Source organism: Ochlerotatus camptorhynchus, unplaced genomic scaffold, assembly GCF_037179485.1.
Source record: "Ochlerotatus camptorhynchus isolate MF236.1 unplaced genomic scaffold, CSIRO-AGI_Acam_v1.1 ptg000141l, whole genome shotgun sequence".
NCBI lineage: Eukaryota > Metazoa > Arthropoda > Insecta > Diptera > Culicidae > Ochlerotatus > Ochlerotatus camptorhynchus.
The window spans coordinates 2,524,642-2,541,885 of record NW_027040631.1 but is presented as its reverse complement, the minus strand read 5'-3'; the positions used below and the strand labels follow the sequence as shown (position 1 = coordinate 2,541,885).

The 17,244-nt window shown below is 38.7% G+C and overlaps 1 protein-coding gene across 4 annotated transcripts in view; it reads right to left on the bottom strand.

The window, feature by feature from the left end:
• scrib (scribble) overlaps positions 1 to 17,244 on the bottom strand; it is a 222,173-nt gene that overhangs the window by 198,269 nt on the left and 6,660 nt on the right. For all 4 annotated transcript variants that reach the window (XM_065221295.1, XM_065221296.1, XM_065221297.1 and 1 more), the window contains exon 2: positions 13,477 to 14,274. In XM_065221295.1, coding sequence (XP_065077367.1) covers positions 13,477 to 13,638 — 162 coding nt within the window. In that variant the 5' untranslated portion in view covers positions 13,639 to 14,274. The remainder of the gene's footprint in view (positions 1 to 13,476; positions 14,275 to 17,244) is intronic.

Genomic DNA, 17,244 nt, shown 5'->3' with positions numbered 1-17,244 from the left:
TTGATTGCGGTTGCCACTTCAAGAATGCAAATGTTTCATCCTTCTTGAAAATAAAACAAATGGTTTAAGGTGCAAACACAGACAAACAGACGTAACACTTTGAAAATGTTTTTCTTGAAAACATAGTATCTCCAAAACATAGGATCTCAGTAACGACATCTCTCGGGCTTCTCGCGGAAAACAAACTTGCTCGCTAACTCGCAAACAATATTGCATAAAAGTTCTATAGAATGTATAGAAACGCCAAAGTGATCCGATGCCAGCACTGCGACGAGTAGTTCGCGGAACTTATAATATTCAAATAAACCGTTAAATACGTGAACGACGATACACAATGAAGAGTTACGTCTGTTTGTCTGTGGTGGAAGGGGACGTCATTAATTTTCAAAAATTCAAAAGCAGTTTTTTCGTTCAATACCAAAATTAGGTTCATATGTGGCCTTAACATTCTTCTTGCCTACCGAAACACAGTGAAAAAATTTTCATCGTCAGAATTTATGGTTTAAACCAAAAAAATTGCTTTTGAATTTCCAAAAATTAATGACGTCCCTTTTTCCCTTAAGGATCGCATAAATTTGATCTCGACAAATAGGTATGAATTGAATAAACAAGAGCACGGTCCAAATTCAACTTCCATTTTCTGACTCTTACACGAATTTCCAAAAAATTTACTAAGTTGTTATTAGAAGCAGATCGCAAATTGGTGATCAGAACGAAAAATTGAGTCATAGAGAAAAAATGTTCAATGTTACGGATTAAGACAAATTTAGGACAGTCAATTTAAAGATCTAGAATATGAAAACTATTTTTTTATAATGCGTTTATTTTTCCAGGCTCATTTGCTGTAGCTTTGCGGAGCCGATATTCATTGTTTAGATTACAAAATTAATTAAAACTAACGTTAGTAAAGCGGGGGCCGATTACTCGCGGCTATAATATATAAACTTCTACAACACCTCAAACATAGATAGATTTTCATAACTTTTGGTGCTAGACAATTCTAGATAGAGCTGGAATTAGGGCGAAACAGCTTTTGTAAACAATGACTTATATAATCGATTTATAGGAACTCAAGGCTCGCCCACGCAAACTTACATAACCATCGGGTAGGGGAAGTCTCCCTTTACCCGACGGTGTTGTTGATTTGCGTTGACGAGTCTTAAAACTTTCTAGAAATCATCGAATGAAGCCATTGTTTACAAAAGCTGTTACGCCCTAATTCTAGCTCTATCTAGATTTGTTCTAGATCGCAGTCTAAGAAAAAAACAAGAGGTTGTATCCAAGACACGACCATACAGAGGCGTTGCGTGCCTCATTTGTTAACCTGTGCACCAAACTTTGTTCGTTGTAGTTTACCACCACATATTAGTTTTTGTTTTTTTTTTCAATGCTCCATGAATTCGAGGGACTACCTAACGTAAAATTTGAAGGGCCTATAATCTTGTGTAAACAAAACTTGTATGGCCCTTTTCGCGCTAACCGAAGTAGGAGGAGTCGCAAAACCTAACTAATGCTCGTTTTTATCACAAGGCAAATTCTCTCGACTGAAGTGTAATAAAGAATATCCGTCGAAATCTCCCGAATTTTTTTTCTTGATACAAAACAGTGTTAAAAATCTTGAGAAAATTCATGAAGTCCCCTGGGTAGCAAACTTGAATTAATCAACTCTTTATTCATCAGAACAACACTATCAGAATGAACCAGGGGAAGCTCAAAAATTTAGACAGACACACCGGCGCAACCATCGGTAATTGAGAGATTTACAACTGACAAGAGAGTGAAAGCGAGCTTTTTCACTCTCTGTCATTACTCTCTTTGCCTGCAATCAGATATCCAAGTGCACAGCGAGAAATGCACGCTTTAGGCACCCATACATCACAAATCTAGATAGAGTTGGAATTAGGGCGTAACAGCTTTTGTAAACAATGACTTTTCGCGATGATTTCTAAAAAGTCAAGGCTCGCCCACGGAAATCAACATCACCATCGGATAGGGTAAGACTTCCGCTACCTGATGGTTACGTTCGTTTGCGTGGACATGTCTTGAACTTCTAGAAATCATCAACAGAAGTCATTGTTTACAAAAACTGTTACGCCCTAATTCCAGCTCTATCTAGAAATGTTCTTTTAATTTAAACTCGCACATTCAAACCGGTCTGCAAGTATGATACACGTCCAAAGCGTACCAGACTGCTGTTTCCGTAAGTTTCAATTACAACTAGTGGTGCAAACCGCCATGTATTGTGGAAAGTTTGTGGTATGTTTCAAGAGGTGATAGAAGGTCATCAGGCATTTGACCATTCACAAACTTGCCTCCCGCCACCTAGGTGCACTATATAATGAGTTTGGTCATGGTAGTGATATTGACATGCTTAGAAATCAATGCATAAGAGCTAATCCAAACCATCCGAACTGAATTGAATCCTTTTTGAAGCAAAACAAGGTCGAAAATGGTTTATTCATGGTCACTTGTGGTCTGGAGTACACAAGTACAGCTATAATGTGACCATAAAATCTATAAAAAAATCTAAATGCATTTTTTTTAAGTGGACGCGACGCCACTGCGACGATAGATTTTACGTAGGTTAACGCGTTCGATATCAATAATTGGCGACTGTGTTAGGGAAACCACTTTTTCCCATCACGGAAACTCCTCGTTTTCTGATGACAAAATTACGCATTTTCGTGCAAAAAACGCACGTAATTGTTGGTTTATTCAATGCATTTTAAAAGAAGCGAAAATTGATAAGTGGAAATTCTTGCTAAAATTTTCCAATCGCGATATTCGCGATTAATGAATCATATCGAGATTTTTTTTTGCTTTTTTTAAGCGTCCTGGAGAAAACCTTACCATAATTCGAAGTATTTCTGGTTAATTGACAAGATCCTGTGGTATTCTATCATTGCGAGAATCTGTATGTTCCACTTCAATACTGTTACGCATTTGACCACAAACGTTTGGTTACTGGGTACATTATCAAAGAGCTTTGGGGGTGATGTGACTGGCAGCAATGCCATCGAATGTGCAATGAAAATTAACTCTTAAACAACAATAATTTATGGTGATCCTGAATAGAACCGTTTTGCCGTGATAGTTGAGTAATGCTAAGCTATTACAGTGTTCAACACGGATGAGGCTGGTGAGCTGTTTGTTGTTTGGAACGAGGGTGATGCGCTTGGCATAGATGGCCCACAGTGGCTCACGACGAGCAACTGAATCCGATCAGTAGCGGTGCGGCTTCTTCCTCCCTCTTGAGGGAGCCTTTCGTTGAGTACTGGAAAAAATGTACAACGCCACGCACCGAAAGCACTACAACGAACAAAAAGAAGACCAAAAATCTCCGGGCATAATTCCACTCTCACAAAATTTGCGAACGAAGAGCCAAGCCGGAATAACAAACAAAAAATCTCAAGGGTGTATTTCCACGGCGTATGACCAGTGTTGGCAGTTCAAAGGATGGAAGATCCGGGGGGTAACAACATGTAAGAAATTATCAGGGCGTATGATGTTTTATTCTGAATTTCTCGACAAAGAAAACTTATTTTTTGAGTTTTAAAGGATGCATTATGATAGATTACACTATTTACGTGAAATAGGATTAATTTTTAGGTATCAAAATTCGGAAGCGATTCTCTCGATATGGTCATTTTGGAGTTACGCCCCTTTCAAATGTTAGTCTAGAAATAACGTTTTCGTCTGTTCGCAACTCTTCTTGTCAGACTTTACACACTGATTTTTCAATTAAACCTTCTAGCACAAATTTGTTACCAACTCAAGCTGTGATTTGATGTGAGTTATTGGAGGCAAACTCTTCACTCTCAACATTGGTCGTAAAAAAGTGACTTTGATGACTAAATAAAAAAAAAAAAAGTAACTTTTTTTTTCAAAATAGCGACTTGCTGCCAGTGAATTAAAATTTTAAATTCCAAGTTTTTTCCCGATTTAAATTTAAAAAATTTCCCCAGGGTGTCCATTCAAATCCAATTTTCCGGTTATTTAAAAAAAAAAAACAAACAAAAAGGCATTCAAAAATAACTGCTTATAGATAATCATATTTTTTCAGCAGAATTGCTCTACAATACGTCAATTTTGCAGAAAAATATGAGATAAAATTTGCATTAATATGCTGTTGATCTAGATCTCCAAAATCTCATGGAAGCATGAATTCGTATAAAATCAAAGGGTCTCCTGCAAAAATTTAGCCAAAATGTTGTTTTGGTATGTTGAAAAAAGCATAAATCAATACGCAGTATTAAAAATTCTTCAAATCTTCCAGGAGTTGAAGTTCTATATGCCTAAACACATTTGGTGGAATACAAAGATGTATTACCAAAATATTTAAATTGTATTGGACATATTTGACAGGTTAATATATATCTTGTTCGATTTCCACTTTTGAGCATTTTGAGTCTCCGTTCGAAATATAATTCGGTATAACTAGGTTTGAGCTGGATGATTTATCTCGAAGATAATCAAGTACATTGACTTAAGCGTGAGATGTATGGATTCAGATCTTTATATTTTACAGGCTAACCAAGGTATTCTACGATATCCTGGCTAATCTTGTGTACCTGATTAGCACAAAGTGCAGAAATTATTTTTAATTTATCTCTGGACCATTCATCTCATGATTGCTTTTAAGTTCGTCGATTGTATACGGGTATGCAAGGAGTTTGAGATCGGATTTTTTTTTTAATTGGCATGAATTTGCTTCTCTATCTTCAAGTAGCTTCGTGACAAGATATCAGGCATAACATTTGATAACGGCACAAAAGCTTTTGTAAAATATTATGTCTCGGTTAGGCTCTATATTAACACTACTTTACTCGGAGAGCTGTAGTAAAATAATTCAAAAAAATGTTAAAAAAATACCCTGTAAGCAATCTTGGTAGCTCCACATGCTCCAACAAATGAAAGAAAAGAATAGATTTGTTTTGTAATTTTAAGGAATTTTGATACTTTACCACAGTGAAAGCATAATATGAAAATTGTAAACAGAAGTGTAACAAATGAATATGATTATGCATATTAAAAAAATGATTGATTCCATGTAAAAATGCAAAATTATGGCCTACAAGACTATGATAAAACCACAATTGTTACTTAGGATGAGTATAAATTATCTTTCCCGGTGCGAATTGGGTTTTCCCGAATTTTTCCCGGCAAATCCGAATTCCCGGTTTTTTTCTTGGATTTCCCGGTTGGATGGACACTCTGTTTCCCGGTTCATAATATTCAGCGAAAACGAAAGTATTATTAAACGTAATCAAGTACTAATATTTTAACAGGGTGGCAACTCAACATTTCAAACTAAATTCCCTGAGTTCTCCAGGTATTTACAGATACCAGCACTAAACTTCCAGGTTCACATTTTATGCTGGTTTTCGGTAAAAATCATCTCGTCAGAAAATTTCATCTACTGTGACGAGTTAATGACTGATTAATCAATGTTTGAAACAGTGGCGTCGCGTAACCTAACTTTTTACCTGTTCAACGACTTTGAAAACGTTATTTAGGGTCATGCTTACATTCAAATCAGTTTCAAAAGGCACAGGATCTTCTAGTTTCACTGATTTGTATCCATTGGAAGTCATTCCTTTTAATTTTTTTAAGTTTTGAGAGTTGTTGAACAGGTAGATTGAGGTTAGGGCGACGCCACTGGTTTGAAATGAAGTGAAAATCACTGCCCTCACTTCTCATTCACTCCAGTGCGCAGTTAACATTTTAGTTGAGTGCTTCCGGCATAAACGCGAACCATAACTTGACCGTACCGAAAATGGTTAAATTTGTTTATAATCCCTGCTAAACTTTAACAGCAATGGTTATGGAACTTTACGTGAACGTTTGTGTGATAAAGTTTTAACCTTATGTATTATGGTTCTTGGGAAGTGAACCATACAAATAATGGGTTGTTAAGAACCATTACCATTCAAAATAGTTGTTCTCTCCATACATTTTCGGAGAGAGGACTATATTAGAACCTTTTTACTTATGGTTAGATAACTTCAATGGTAATGGTTATGATACCCAGTAAAGTCCATGAATGATTTTGTATTATCGGTCAACTTTACGTGGAATATATCGCGAATTGGTAATCAGTAATTTACCGGCAACCAATTCGCGATATATTCCACGTAAAGTTGATCGATGTTACAAAACCATTCATGGACCTTACTGACTTCCATAACCATTACCATTAAAGTTATAAAATCATAAATAAAAAGGTTCTAAAATAATTCCTTTTCCGAAAATGTATAGAGAAAACAAGAATTCGGAATGGTAATGGTTCTTAACAACCCATTATTTGTAAGGTTCACTTCCAAAAAAACCATAATACATAAGGTTAAAACTTTATCACACAAACGTTTTCGTAAAGTTCCATAACCATTTCAGTTAAAGTTTAGCAAGCATTATAAACAATTTGAACCATTTCTTGTAAGGTCAAGTAATGGTTCGCACTTATGCGGGTTGATGGCTCTCCGAGAAGGTCAACGAAGCCAAGTCGCCTCTTCGTGAGTAACCGAATGTGTTTATTTGCTCTTTCTAAGCTCCCTCATTCACCGTGTTGTGTAAGATATGTGGATAGGGAAACGAATTGTATGGTGCGGCGCCATCGGAATCAGCCTAAACAGTCAAGAATTTATAACTTCTAGGGGAAATGGCTCTAATGTTGGCCTATGGATCCTAAGATTGGGCCCATCGCTAAAAATCTGCTATTTATCAATTTTATTAAGATGAACGCGTCATTGGGACGGTACTAATGGATATTTTTGGTCGCTATTGAAAATTTAGTCGATTACTGAATTTATGTATGGGCCCAAATTAGGGGCATTTAGGCCGACAAAACTAGAACTTATTATTTTTCAATCAACTATTAAAAATTAAAACTCCCCATTATGGCTCAGAAAATAGGCATAGTATTTCTCCTATGTAAAGATGAACTGTACAGTCAACTCTCCATATCTCGATGTTCTATAACTCGATATGAGACCACTTCTTTCTATATGTTGATGATATCTCGGTCCCTTCAAACGGTCCAGTAGACTATTTTTGTACTATATCTCGATCCCTCCAAAGCTTGATGGTCCCTTCAAGATCGATATTTAGAGAGTTGACTGTATAACAAAGTTAATCTAATTTTGACCAATTTTGATTAGTACATATAATGAATTTTCATATTTGAGCATATAGAGAAAATATAATACATTCATAACCCATCACAAACATTTGAAAGCTTCCAGGACTGGTAGTACGACTTAAGTGACTAAAATAACAAAAATTCAGTGCTCAAAATACCTGTAAATGTTCAACCTTGATCGACTCTTATTCATCTTCGATCCTTTTTTGGACCGTACCCGAGGTAATCCTTCTTGGATATCGATTTGGAAAATTCCTCTTCAATCCAGATTCTTACAGTAATCAGCTTGGAAGTCGATCTGCATAAAAGTTTTATTGCCGCCATGGCACCTAAGCGCAAAAGAAAAGGGCAATCTCTTGATCCCCCTTCTGATTAATTTAATTAATTTAAACAATCAATTTGATTTGCTTACGGATGATGAGAATGATCCATCATCCAGGAATAATTGTACAGGTATTCAAGGGATAGTTCTTTTAAAAAATCTCCAACTGAATTTGCCTAGAAATTCCATGCAATTTTGAGAAGTTTTTCAAGAAAATTGTACGAAAGGTAAATTTTAAGGCAGCTTTTTGAGAGACTATTATCGGGACAAGTTCAATCCCAGTCGGCGCCGCCGGGATTTTCGGAGGTATAAAATCTTTGATGACGTCTTCCTTCGGGGAAGAGGAATAAAGCCGTTAGTCACCGGTTCATGAGTTTATGGGTCGATAGATAGGGTCCAAGTGTGGGAGCTGCCTTCCTGGTTTCGATAGCATTGATACTCAGTACGGAAAACAAGATCGATGAAAAACAAATCGAGGAAAAAAAGGAGTTTCCGGAAGGGTTTAGCAAGAAATTTTGAGCATATTTGTAAAGAAACTATGATTAGATAATTCGAAGAACTTTCCTAGGGAATACTAAAGAGAGTTTCAAGAGAATTTCAAGAGATCCTCTTAAGGGCATTTCTCGGTAAGGGCAATTTTGGGAGAATACATTTCTTAGATGGCAATACAACGTGTATGCTGTTTGAGAAGACTGAGAGAGTCGAAAATCTACTTGACAGTACATTTCTTAATTCCAAATGGCATATCAAGAGATTTTCGAGGAATATTCCAAGCGAATTCTAAAGAGGAGAAATTTAACAAATGTGTGAATTTCAAGAGTTTTCTTGAAGGAACTCCTTAAGGTGATACTCTAAGGAAGCCTTAGCGTGAAACTTCAAAGGCACAAATGTCAGCTTCCACAAAACATATAAATTTGAAATTGCTACTCTCTGTGTGTAGTAGCACAGCAAACAAGGAGTAGCAATTTCAAATTTGTATGTTTTGTGGAAGCTGACATTTGTGCCTTTAAAGTTTCACGCTAAGGCTTCCTTAGAGTATCACCTTAAGTGTTCTGCACAGAATTCCGAGACTGCCAAACCGCCGAGTCCAAATTTCAAAATGACGTCCTTCAAATTTTTCAAAAAATTGTAGAGCAGAAACGACATTTCTGATCGAAATGACGTCCAAGACAAAGTTGTTATACAAATAATGTATTTCTGGGAAAAATAAGCCAACAATGTTTGATTTTATTTATTTCAAGTAAAAATTCAGAAAAAAATTAAAACCCAAATAGCTCGAATTGTCTTGGCATGATTTTTTTTTTAAATAAGCTTATGGAAAATGCAAACTTTTCTGTAATTGTCTTCCGAATTCCCGAGAAGTTGCAACCGACATTATTTCTCCAAAGTCTCTCCACTTCTCTCAAAAGATTCTTACGACTTCTTCTGAAACAGTCCTCCCAAAACATGACCATTATTTGCATAACATGTTATGAGCACATCCAAGGTCACACTTGTATAGTTGTTGTGTAGTGCTCATTATTATTATACAAATAATGCTCATGCTCATAGTTTGTCACCCAAGTGTATCCGCGGCATTAATATGATTTGATTGTCGTATTTTGTTTGATCATGTATTTAAACAGTACATTTCTCGATTACTTTTTCAAAGGGATGTATCCAGCGCTGCCACGGTAAACTTAGAGCTGGTTGCTCACTGATTTAGCATATGTGAGCTCTCACCCACCTCGAATCCATGCGCCCCCTTAAATTAAGGCAAAGTGCATACAAAACTCGGTAATTGTTGAAAGTTCCTGCAATTAATTAACACTGATAATCCTTCAAGTAATCGGAAAATCCCTGAAAATTACGAACCTGCATAAAAATCTCAAAACTTCTCTGAAGTTCTCTGAATTTCCTGAGGATCTGCAGAACTGCAGTTTTCGGAAATTCGCTGAGTTTAAAGTTAAGTTGATTGATCTGAACTGAGGTTCACTGGCCATCTCTGATGTTCTTGAAGCTAACCGGAAGTTCACACAATTTTCATCACCCGAAGATTTTCTCAAAATATGTACGAAGTTTTCCAAATTTCGAAATAGTTGTCAGGATTTTCCTGAAATGCGCAGAACTCTCAAAGTTTCTTGAAATTTTTCGGGAGTTCACGGAGCTGTCCATAATTAATCGAAACGAATCCTTATAGATCATTACAGACTTTCCCGAAATGATGTCCTGAAGTTATTAAGACTGCCTTAAGATCTCTGGAGCTGGCTTGGCTGAGGTTCTTGGAATTTCTATAAAGTACAATTTTCTCAAGTTCCGTGCACTTCTCTGCAGATTTCAAGACGTCCCCGAATTTTCTGAAAACTTCCAGCCAGTTATTAGGTTTGTACATGAACCTTCCCTGAAATTCTCGGAATTTGCTTTCATTCCTCGGATCTGTTTTGAAGTGCTTAAACATGTATGGACCCTTCTAGTGTTCTCTAATCTATCCTGACATTCTTGAAACTTCCCTGAAGTTCTCGTTATTTTTTTGATGATGTTTCTGGAATAGCCTTCTTCTTCTTCGCATTTCAAGCTTATTGCATATCGCATATTAGCTTATTGCGTGCTCTCAACTTAGTGTTCTAGATGCACTTCCACAGTTATTAATTGAGAGCTTTCGATGCCTGTACCATTTTTGCATTAGTATAATTGTGTGGCAAGTCCAATCATACTTCTATGCCCAGGGAAGTCGAAAAATTTTCCAACCCGAAAAATTCCTAGACCGGACTGGGAATCGAACCCAGCCACCTCCAGCATGGTCTTGCTTTGTAGCTGCGTCTTAACCGACTGAGTTAAGGGAATAGCCCTGAAATTAATTAAACTATCCTGAAGATCTCTTAACCCCCCTTCACTTCTTCTTCTTGAAGAGATGAACTAGCCTTAGGCTAAAAATTTCTCTAATAAAGGATTAAAAAAAAAAAAAAAAAAAAAACTTCTTATTTTTTCTTGGAACCTCGTTTAAGCTCCCGCCTTATTTTTTTCAAAATCTTAAAATTTTCCATAAGTTCTAGGAATTTACCTCAGGTTTTTTTTATGTTTTCCGGATGTTCAGAATTTATGCTGAAGTTATCAGAACTTTCCCGAAGCTCTCTGACCTTTTTAAAAGATCTTTAGACATAACAGGAGATTTCTAAAAGTTCCTCTAAAGCAGTGGCGTCGCGTAACCTTATTTTTACCTGTCCGACAACATTGGAAACGTAATTTAGAGCCATATATATTCTTCTAGTTTCCCGAATTTGGATCGATTTAAAGCAATACATTTTGTTTTCGTTTTTGGAATTGTTGAACATGTAGATTGAGGTTAGGACGACGCCACTGCTCTAAAGTACCATGTACATGTTCTTGAAGTTATTGGAACTGTGAAACCAATGTTCTGCCCGACAACAACTCAGCAGCACGAGACTCCTTGAACTGTGTCTCATAGTCGGGGCACTACTTGGCAAACTGGAGGGGCTACGCGGACTAAAAGGCACTCAAGCTTTCAAATGAACTGAAACATAGCGCGGATCAACTTAAACACTGTTTTTTTTTTTTAATTAACGATAGAGTGGATTTTGAGGTGTTTTGATCGATTTTCTTGCACATACCCTTGGCGACAATGACGACTACGACGACTGTAGTTCCTGAATGATTCTGTCGATGGCGGACGATGAACGGCCGATCTTGTCGGCAAGATGGCGGTACCACCGCTCGGTGAAATTGTGCGTAGGGCGATGGCGGGTGGGTTTTGCCGGGGCTGGTATAGCGGTTTGTGGAGATGGTTCCAATGCACAGGCGCTTCTTTCTGACGAAGCCGGTCGACGACGGCAAGGCCGCCCTCTCTCGAACCGGGAAGGGAAATTTTCCTTGACGTTTAGGGCCTTCAGCCCGAGAACAATGTCCTTTACGTTTAGGTCAAGGTAACTAAATATCACCTAGACCGTAGATCCTTGACTCGCCAACCAGAATGCAATTTAATTGGTTGAAAAAGGTCCTAGCGAGGAGGTAACATCCATTAGTGCGGATCTTCGACCAATTTCGAGGAAGGCTAGACTTTACCTGAATCAGCTGAATTGGTGATTTATGCTTCACCTTGATTCACTACTCGCACTTATATATATAGTATTTTGTTAAAATATACTCCACAGACACTTCTGGCCTACACGCTCGCCTGAGATAAAGTGAACGATGGCCGTTCTTTAAGCATCGCAGAATCCTTCAGCTCATCACCCGTGACTCCGCGTCATCATTTTTCTGCGGCCATGCACCACGCCTTATTCAGCAGTCGGCCGTAAAGCAAGGCCGTATCGTCTACCCAGTGGGTTTCACCGCAAGTGTTATACAAATTTACTTGAACGCTCGATCACATGGTGCTTATTTAAAATATTGTATTAAACCTTTGTAACAGAACGGTTACAGCTGTCAAGAAATTCTCCTATCTTCATCAAGTTCACTACATTTTCTCGAGCTTTATGGAACTGCCCTAACGTACTCAGAACTAACCCTTAATCAATCTTCTAACTTCCCAAAATTTCTGGACTCCCTGTGGTCGTTGGAACTTCCCTAAAGTATTTCCGGAATAATTTGAGGTTTGGGCGTAATTGCATTTGTAACCAAACACGTCAATCACCGATTTCTCGCGAATAAAAGCTCAATCTCAAAAACTAATAACGCTATGAGGTAAATGAATTATTCCTCTATCATTTGGTACAGTTTATTTATGAGATTAAGCTTTATCTAAAGAGAAATTGGCAATTTACGTCTTTGTTTACAAAAGCAATTACGCCCAAATCTCAAATCACTCCGGAAATGAAGCTTTTCTGAATTGTTTTGCATATTCTCTAACGTTCTTGGTAGAACCTAGATCGATATTTCGGCACCCAATTAGGTTTTAGTAAAAATTAACAAATTGGTTTTTGTAGCTTATTACTCTGGGAGTAACAATGAGTAAGCACCATGACAGACCTGGACGTACCCGCTTTTTTCCCTTGATTTGTTTTCCGTCGATCTTGTTTTCCTTGCTGAACACCAATGCTACCGACGCCAAGGAGGCAGCTCCCACACCTGGACCCTACCTATCGACCTATCAACTCATGAACCGTGGACCAACGGCTTTACTTCCCTTCGGAAGGAAGGCGTGATCAGAGAAGTTATGCCTCAGAACATCCCGGCGGCGCCGACTGGGATTGAACCCAGGCCTGCTGGGGCGAGAGGTAATCACGCTTACTACTAAACCACCGGCGCCGCTTGTATCTGCTTTTGCAAACAAAGATTCAAATGTCAATTTGTCGAAACTATTGACACTTCCATACAAACTAACGTCACCATCTTGCTGGGGTAATATTATCCATTCTTTCCTTTATTTAACGTCGGTCTCTGTTCCGCAATCTAGTGCCAATCACCGACGGACATCGATTGCCATCCATTGACGGCAATCGAATGTGCAGGAAGGCAGCTTCCACACCTGCGTAGGATATCGCACCCATTCAACATACATGGGCCGGGACCAACGGCTTTACTTCCCTTCCGAAGGAAGACGTGACCAGAGATTTTTATGCCTCAGAAAAATCCCACCGACCTCGGCTGGGATTGAACCCAGACACATCGGGGTGTTAGAAAGCAGTCACGCTTACCACTACACCACCGGCGCCGGCATATTATCCATTCTGATGGTGGTGTTAGTTTGTGTGCTTAAAGTTTCAAAAGATTTACGTTAGAATCTTTGTTTACAAAAGCAGATACGTTCCTTTGAAAATGTAAAAAAAAAAAAAAAAAAAAAATCCTGCTTTACTGATCACCCTGATGTTGCCTTCGGATGGGACGCAAGCATCCCAAACACAGACATCAAAATCAAAGTGCTAACTCAAGATTTTCTAATAGCGAATGATTGTTTTCTATTTCGTCCAAATCAGTTACGTTACCCACTAGTAGTCCGACTTTCTCGACATGAGTGACGTGCATAGTTTTCGATGCAACATAAAAAAAATTGGGTTTTTAACACATAAATGTCACTCACCTTGGGCAGGTCCCGTATGTGGTTGGCATCGAGCAGCAGTTCCTCGAGCGATCGGGAGTACCGGAGGATCTCCTCCGGCACATTTGGCAGCGAACAGTGCCGCTTGTCCACATACTCGATCTGGCGGTTGCAGCCCTTGAAGATCGGGATGCATTTAAACATTGTCGTTCGGGCGATCCACTTTCCTGATCTCTATCGTGTAGCAATCTTCTTTTGTTTATTCTTCTTCTCAAGCACAACACGATCAATCTTCGAGGTCGTTTGTTTTCACTTCCTTTCTTCTCAGAGACCCAACATCCGTGATCCGGTTGTCGGCGGTCTCCTCGTCGTCGTCGTCTTCGTAAAAACTATTATTCGCACTTTAGCTTCTTCTACACTACACATCTATTTCCCACCAAGAACAGCACCCATGCACGTATGTATGTATGTATTCTTATGCTTATGTGAAGAACCGGATTCTTCTCGCCACTCTTCTTTCGCCTTCCAAGTGGCTCTTCTTACCTCTCCACTTAGAGGCTTCTTCTTCGCTGGGAACTGGACTATCGCTTTCCCAGCCACGGGCAGACGGGCTAAGGGAAAAGTCGAAACGAACAAAAAGAAACCTCAGCTCCTCCGTCGTCAGCCACGGACTTTTGCAAACCAGAGGGAAAACATTCGCGAAAATCAATAAGAATCGCGTTACACTCACTTTTACTTCTTCCACTGCTGTAGGGAAATGCCACCGCAACTGTCGTGCTGTTTTACTTGATTCACACTGGCAAAACCGATTGTAGTAGTTGTTGTTATTGTTGAAAAAAACTGGAAAAGAAAACCGATGTTAGAAACCAGTGCACCATGGCACCGAAACAGACGAGGGGCTCCTGCTTTGGGGTTTCAATATTGTTTACAGCATATTTTCTTCCTCCATCGAGCTCGTCCAGGTAGAAAGGCAAGAGCGAAAATCGCGAAAACCACAATTGCAACAAGAAACTAACGGGGAAATTCGAGCGCACACCAACACAATTTGCACAGTTTTCTCTGCTAATCAAATCCACCACCTTTCACTGATTTTTTTTGCTTTTCTTCTATTGTACCTGCTACTCATTAATGAAGTATCACCAATTGCAAACAGTACACACCCAATTTCACCTCGATAAGTTTGTCAGTCATTTTATCTATCTGCTGCGTGCTGCTGGGCGGCTACTGGTAGAGCAGCCTGGACTGGTTGGCTGTGGCTCTTGAAATGACCGAAAGAACACCCGATGTTCCGTGGAGGAGAATACCCTCCCGACCCGACAGAATGATGACGAATAATGACGATGACGGTGGGAGCAGCAAAGCACGATATCCACTCATACAGCGCTCCGGACGAACACAACCATACAGCGCGAGAATAGAAAGAGGGCCATGAGGAAAATGTGTAAAAAGACGTTCTGTGCATACGTCAAAAGTGCGAACAGTGTTGCCAGAGTTGGCGGAATTCGGGATTAGAGTTTTGAATATTATTGGATTCGATTGCGTTAAATTAGGTAGGATGTGCGTTCGGTTGTCGCGCACATATTCTTAGCATAACTCAGCCAAACCGAAATCGTTAAGGCAGTCGACGCTTATTTTTTGCTTTATCATAGAGACTTTCAGCCTTGGGCTGCTTCGTCTCCTACTGCGGTTTTTAATCAGTCAATTTATCTTACCGATTGTGATAAGAAACAGGAGCAGTGATACTACCTTGTTAACATAAAAAAAAACACAAATTTGAGTGAAGGCACCAATTGAGGCACTGTGCCAAATGTCTACCAATTTGAAATTGGATTGACATAAAGAGGTGTAATGGATACAATTATGGTTTCCGGAGATATAATAATTCATGTTTGATTTTACAGCTGGACCATAAAATGGCCAATCGATCTAAAACTTCAATAGTCTAAAATTGCATGGTTTGCCTAACATCTTCTCTAAAGACAGCAATGCTTTCCGATTCTGTCAGCTCCCAATTTTGTCCGCCACCGATTTTATTATCCCGACAAATAATATCACTAGATTTTCGATTTTAATAACCTGAGTTCTAAATGGAAAGAGTCTTGCAAGTTGTGCCGTTGAAAATTTTCATTTTTAGGTTATAGTTTACAGCTTACGATATTAAGAAACGCGTTTCTGCAGAATTTATTAAGAACTAACTTTCCCGTAAAGAATTAATATTGACTACAAAGCCGCTAGCCCAGGGCTGGTAGTGGGTATAAGACATATTAGTAGTGACTTTAGTGACTAAAATAACAAAAATAGTGACCAAATAGTTACTTTAAAATTTAAAAAAGGGACCAATATTGGCATTTTTTGATTGAAAAGATATTGATACAATTTTTCGTTGATTGCGATCCACTTCGAGAAATTTTGTAAACTCACCTCAGGGATCTCTGCCCAAGTTTTGTCGAAGTTTTTAAGCATTCTTCATGTCTAAATCGTGTTCTACAGAACCCCGCAACATTTTTGCTTGGCATCTGATCACTCAATGCGTGCAGTGCCGAGCAGTGCACTGATTTTCTGAAATCCACAAAGTTAAATACAGTCAAACTCAAACTGTGCTAGCCTTTCTCCCTTTGTAATTGTAAAGCAGCGGAAAAGAACACAAAGGACAAACTCCCAGGAATAACGGAAAAGTGTAACCACTGTATTCCATTTGTTCCCTGCGAGAATTTTACCACCACTCTTTGTGTGGATTGCTTTCTCAAAGATAAGTTGGAGAAGAAAGCGAAGCAAATGGGAGAACCACACTCTCTTTGCCGAGTACTGTGCAACTCCATTTTGTAAACAAACCTTGTAAGGCCATTTTGTCGCGCACCGAAGTCTGCCAACGAAAATCAACAACATGAACAGGTAGGAGAAATTCTCCTCTACCCGATTGTGTTATAGGATTGCGAATGTGGGTTTCGGTTCGCGAGAACATGGCCTTAGGCCGTTCGCACTGCTGTTGTATTTTATATGGACTGTTTAAATTTAAAACTAGAAAAGAAACGCACCCTTCGCAATGCTGCGTTGCAACTTCATTATTCGAGCACTAGTTTGAACCATATTTGCAACTGCTCGACTTTTCGGTTTTATTTATGAGAGGGTTTGAAACACGAATGGTACTATGTTTCAAATTTCTATCGATGTATTTGTGGAGCTTCTCATCTGAGAGATGGCAGGCGGCCAGGGGAAAACGAGATGACAAAACGAAATCTCATTCTATTATTGTTCGGAGTTGACAAATTTATCGAGTTGACAAATTTGCTTTACAGCATAGACATCTTTCAAGAAACCAAATGAATCCTAATTTTTCCTAAGATCTTCAGGTTATTAGAGATCTACAAAAACTTTTCTGGATATTTTTTCCAATACTTCTGGTTCATCAATTATTCTGGAGATCTTCATGTTGCTCAGAAATTATTCCAAAGGCCACCATTAAATCCTCAGGATATTCGTCGATGCCTTCATGTTAAATATGTACTATTCTGAAGGTATACAACAATTGAAATTGCGTCTCTCAATATTCTCTTATGATACCACGTGACTCAGAAATTATACCAAAGATTTTCAGATGATCAGATATGACCAGATCAGCTCTCCGAAAATTTCTTTGGGTATTTTTTCAATACTTCTGGATAATCAACTATTATTCTGAAGATCTGTAACTGTCCAACATTCAACTAACGTCTCTCAGAGATTCTATCATGATACCAGGTGTCTCAGAAATTGTTCCAAAGGCCTTCGGGTGCTTATAGGTTTTCAAAAACTTCAGGATGATCACATATC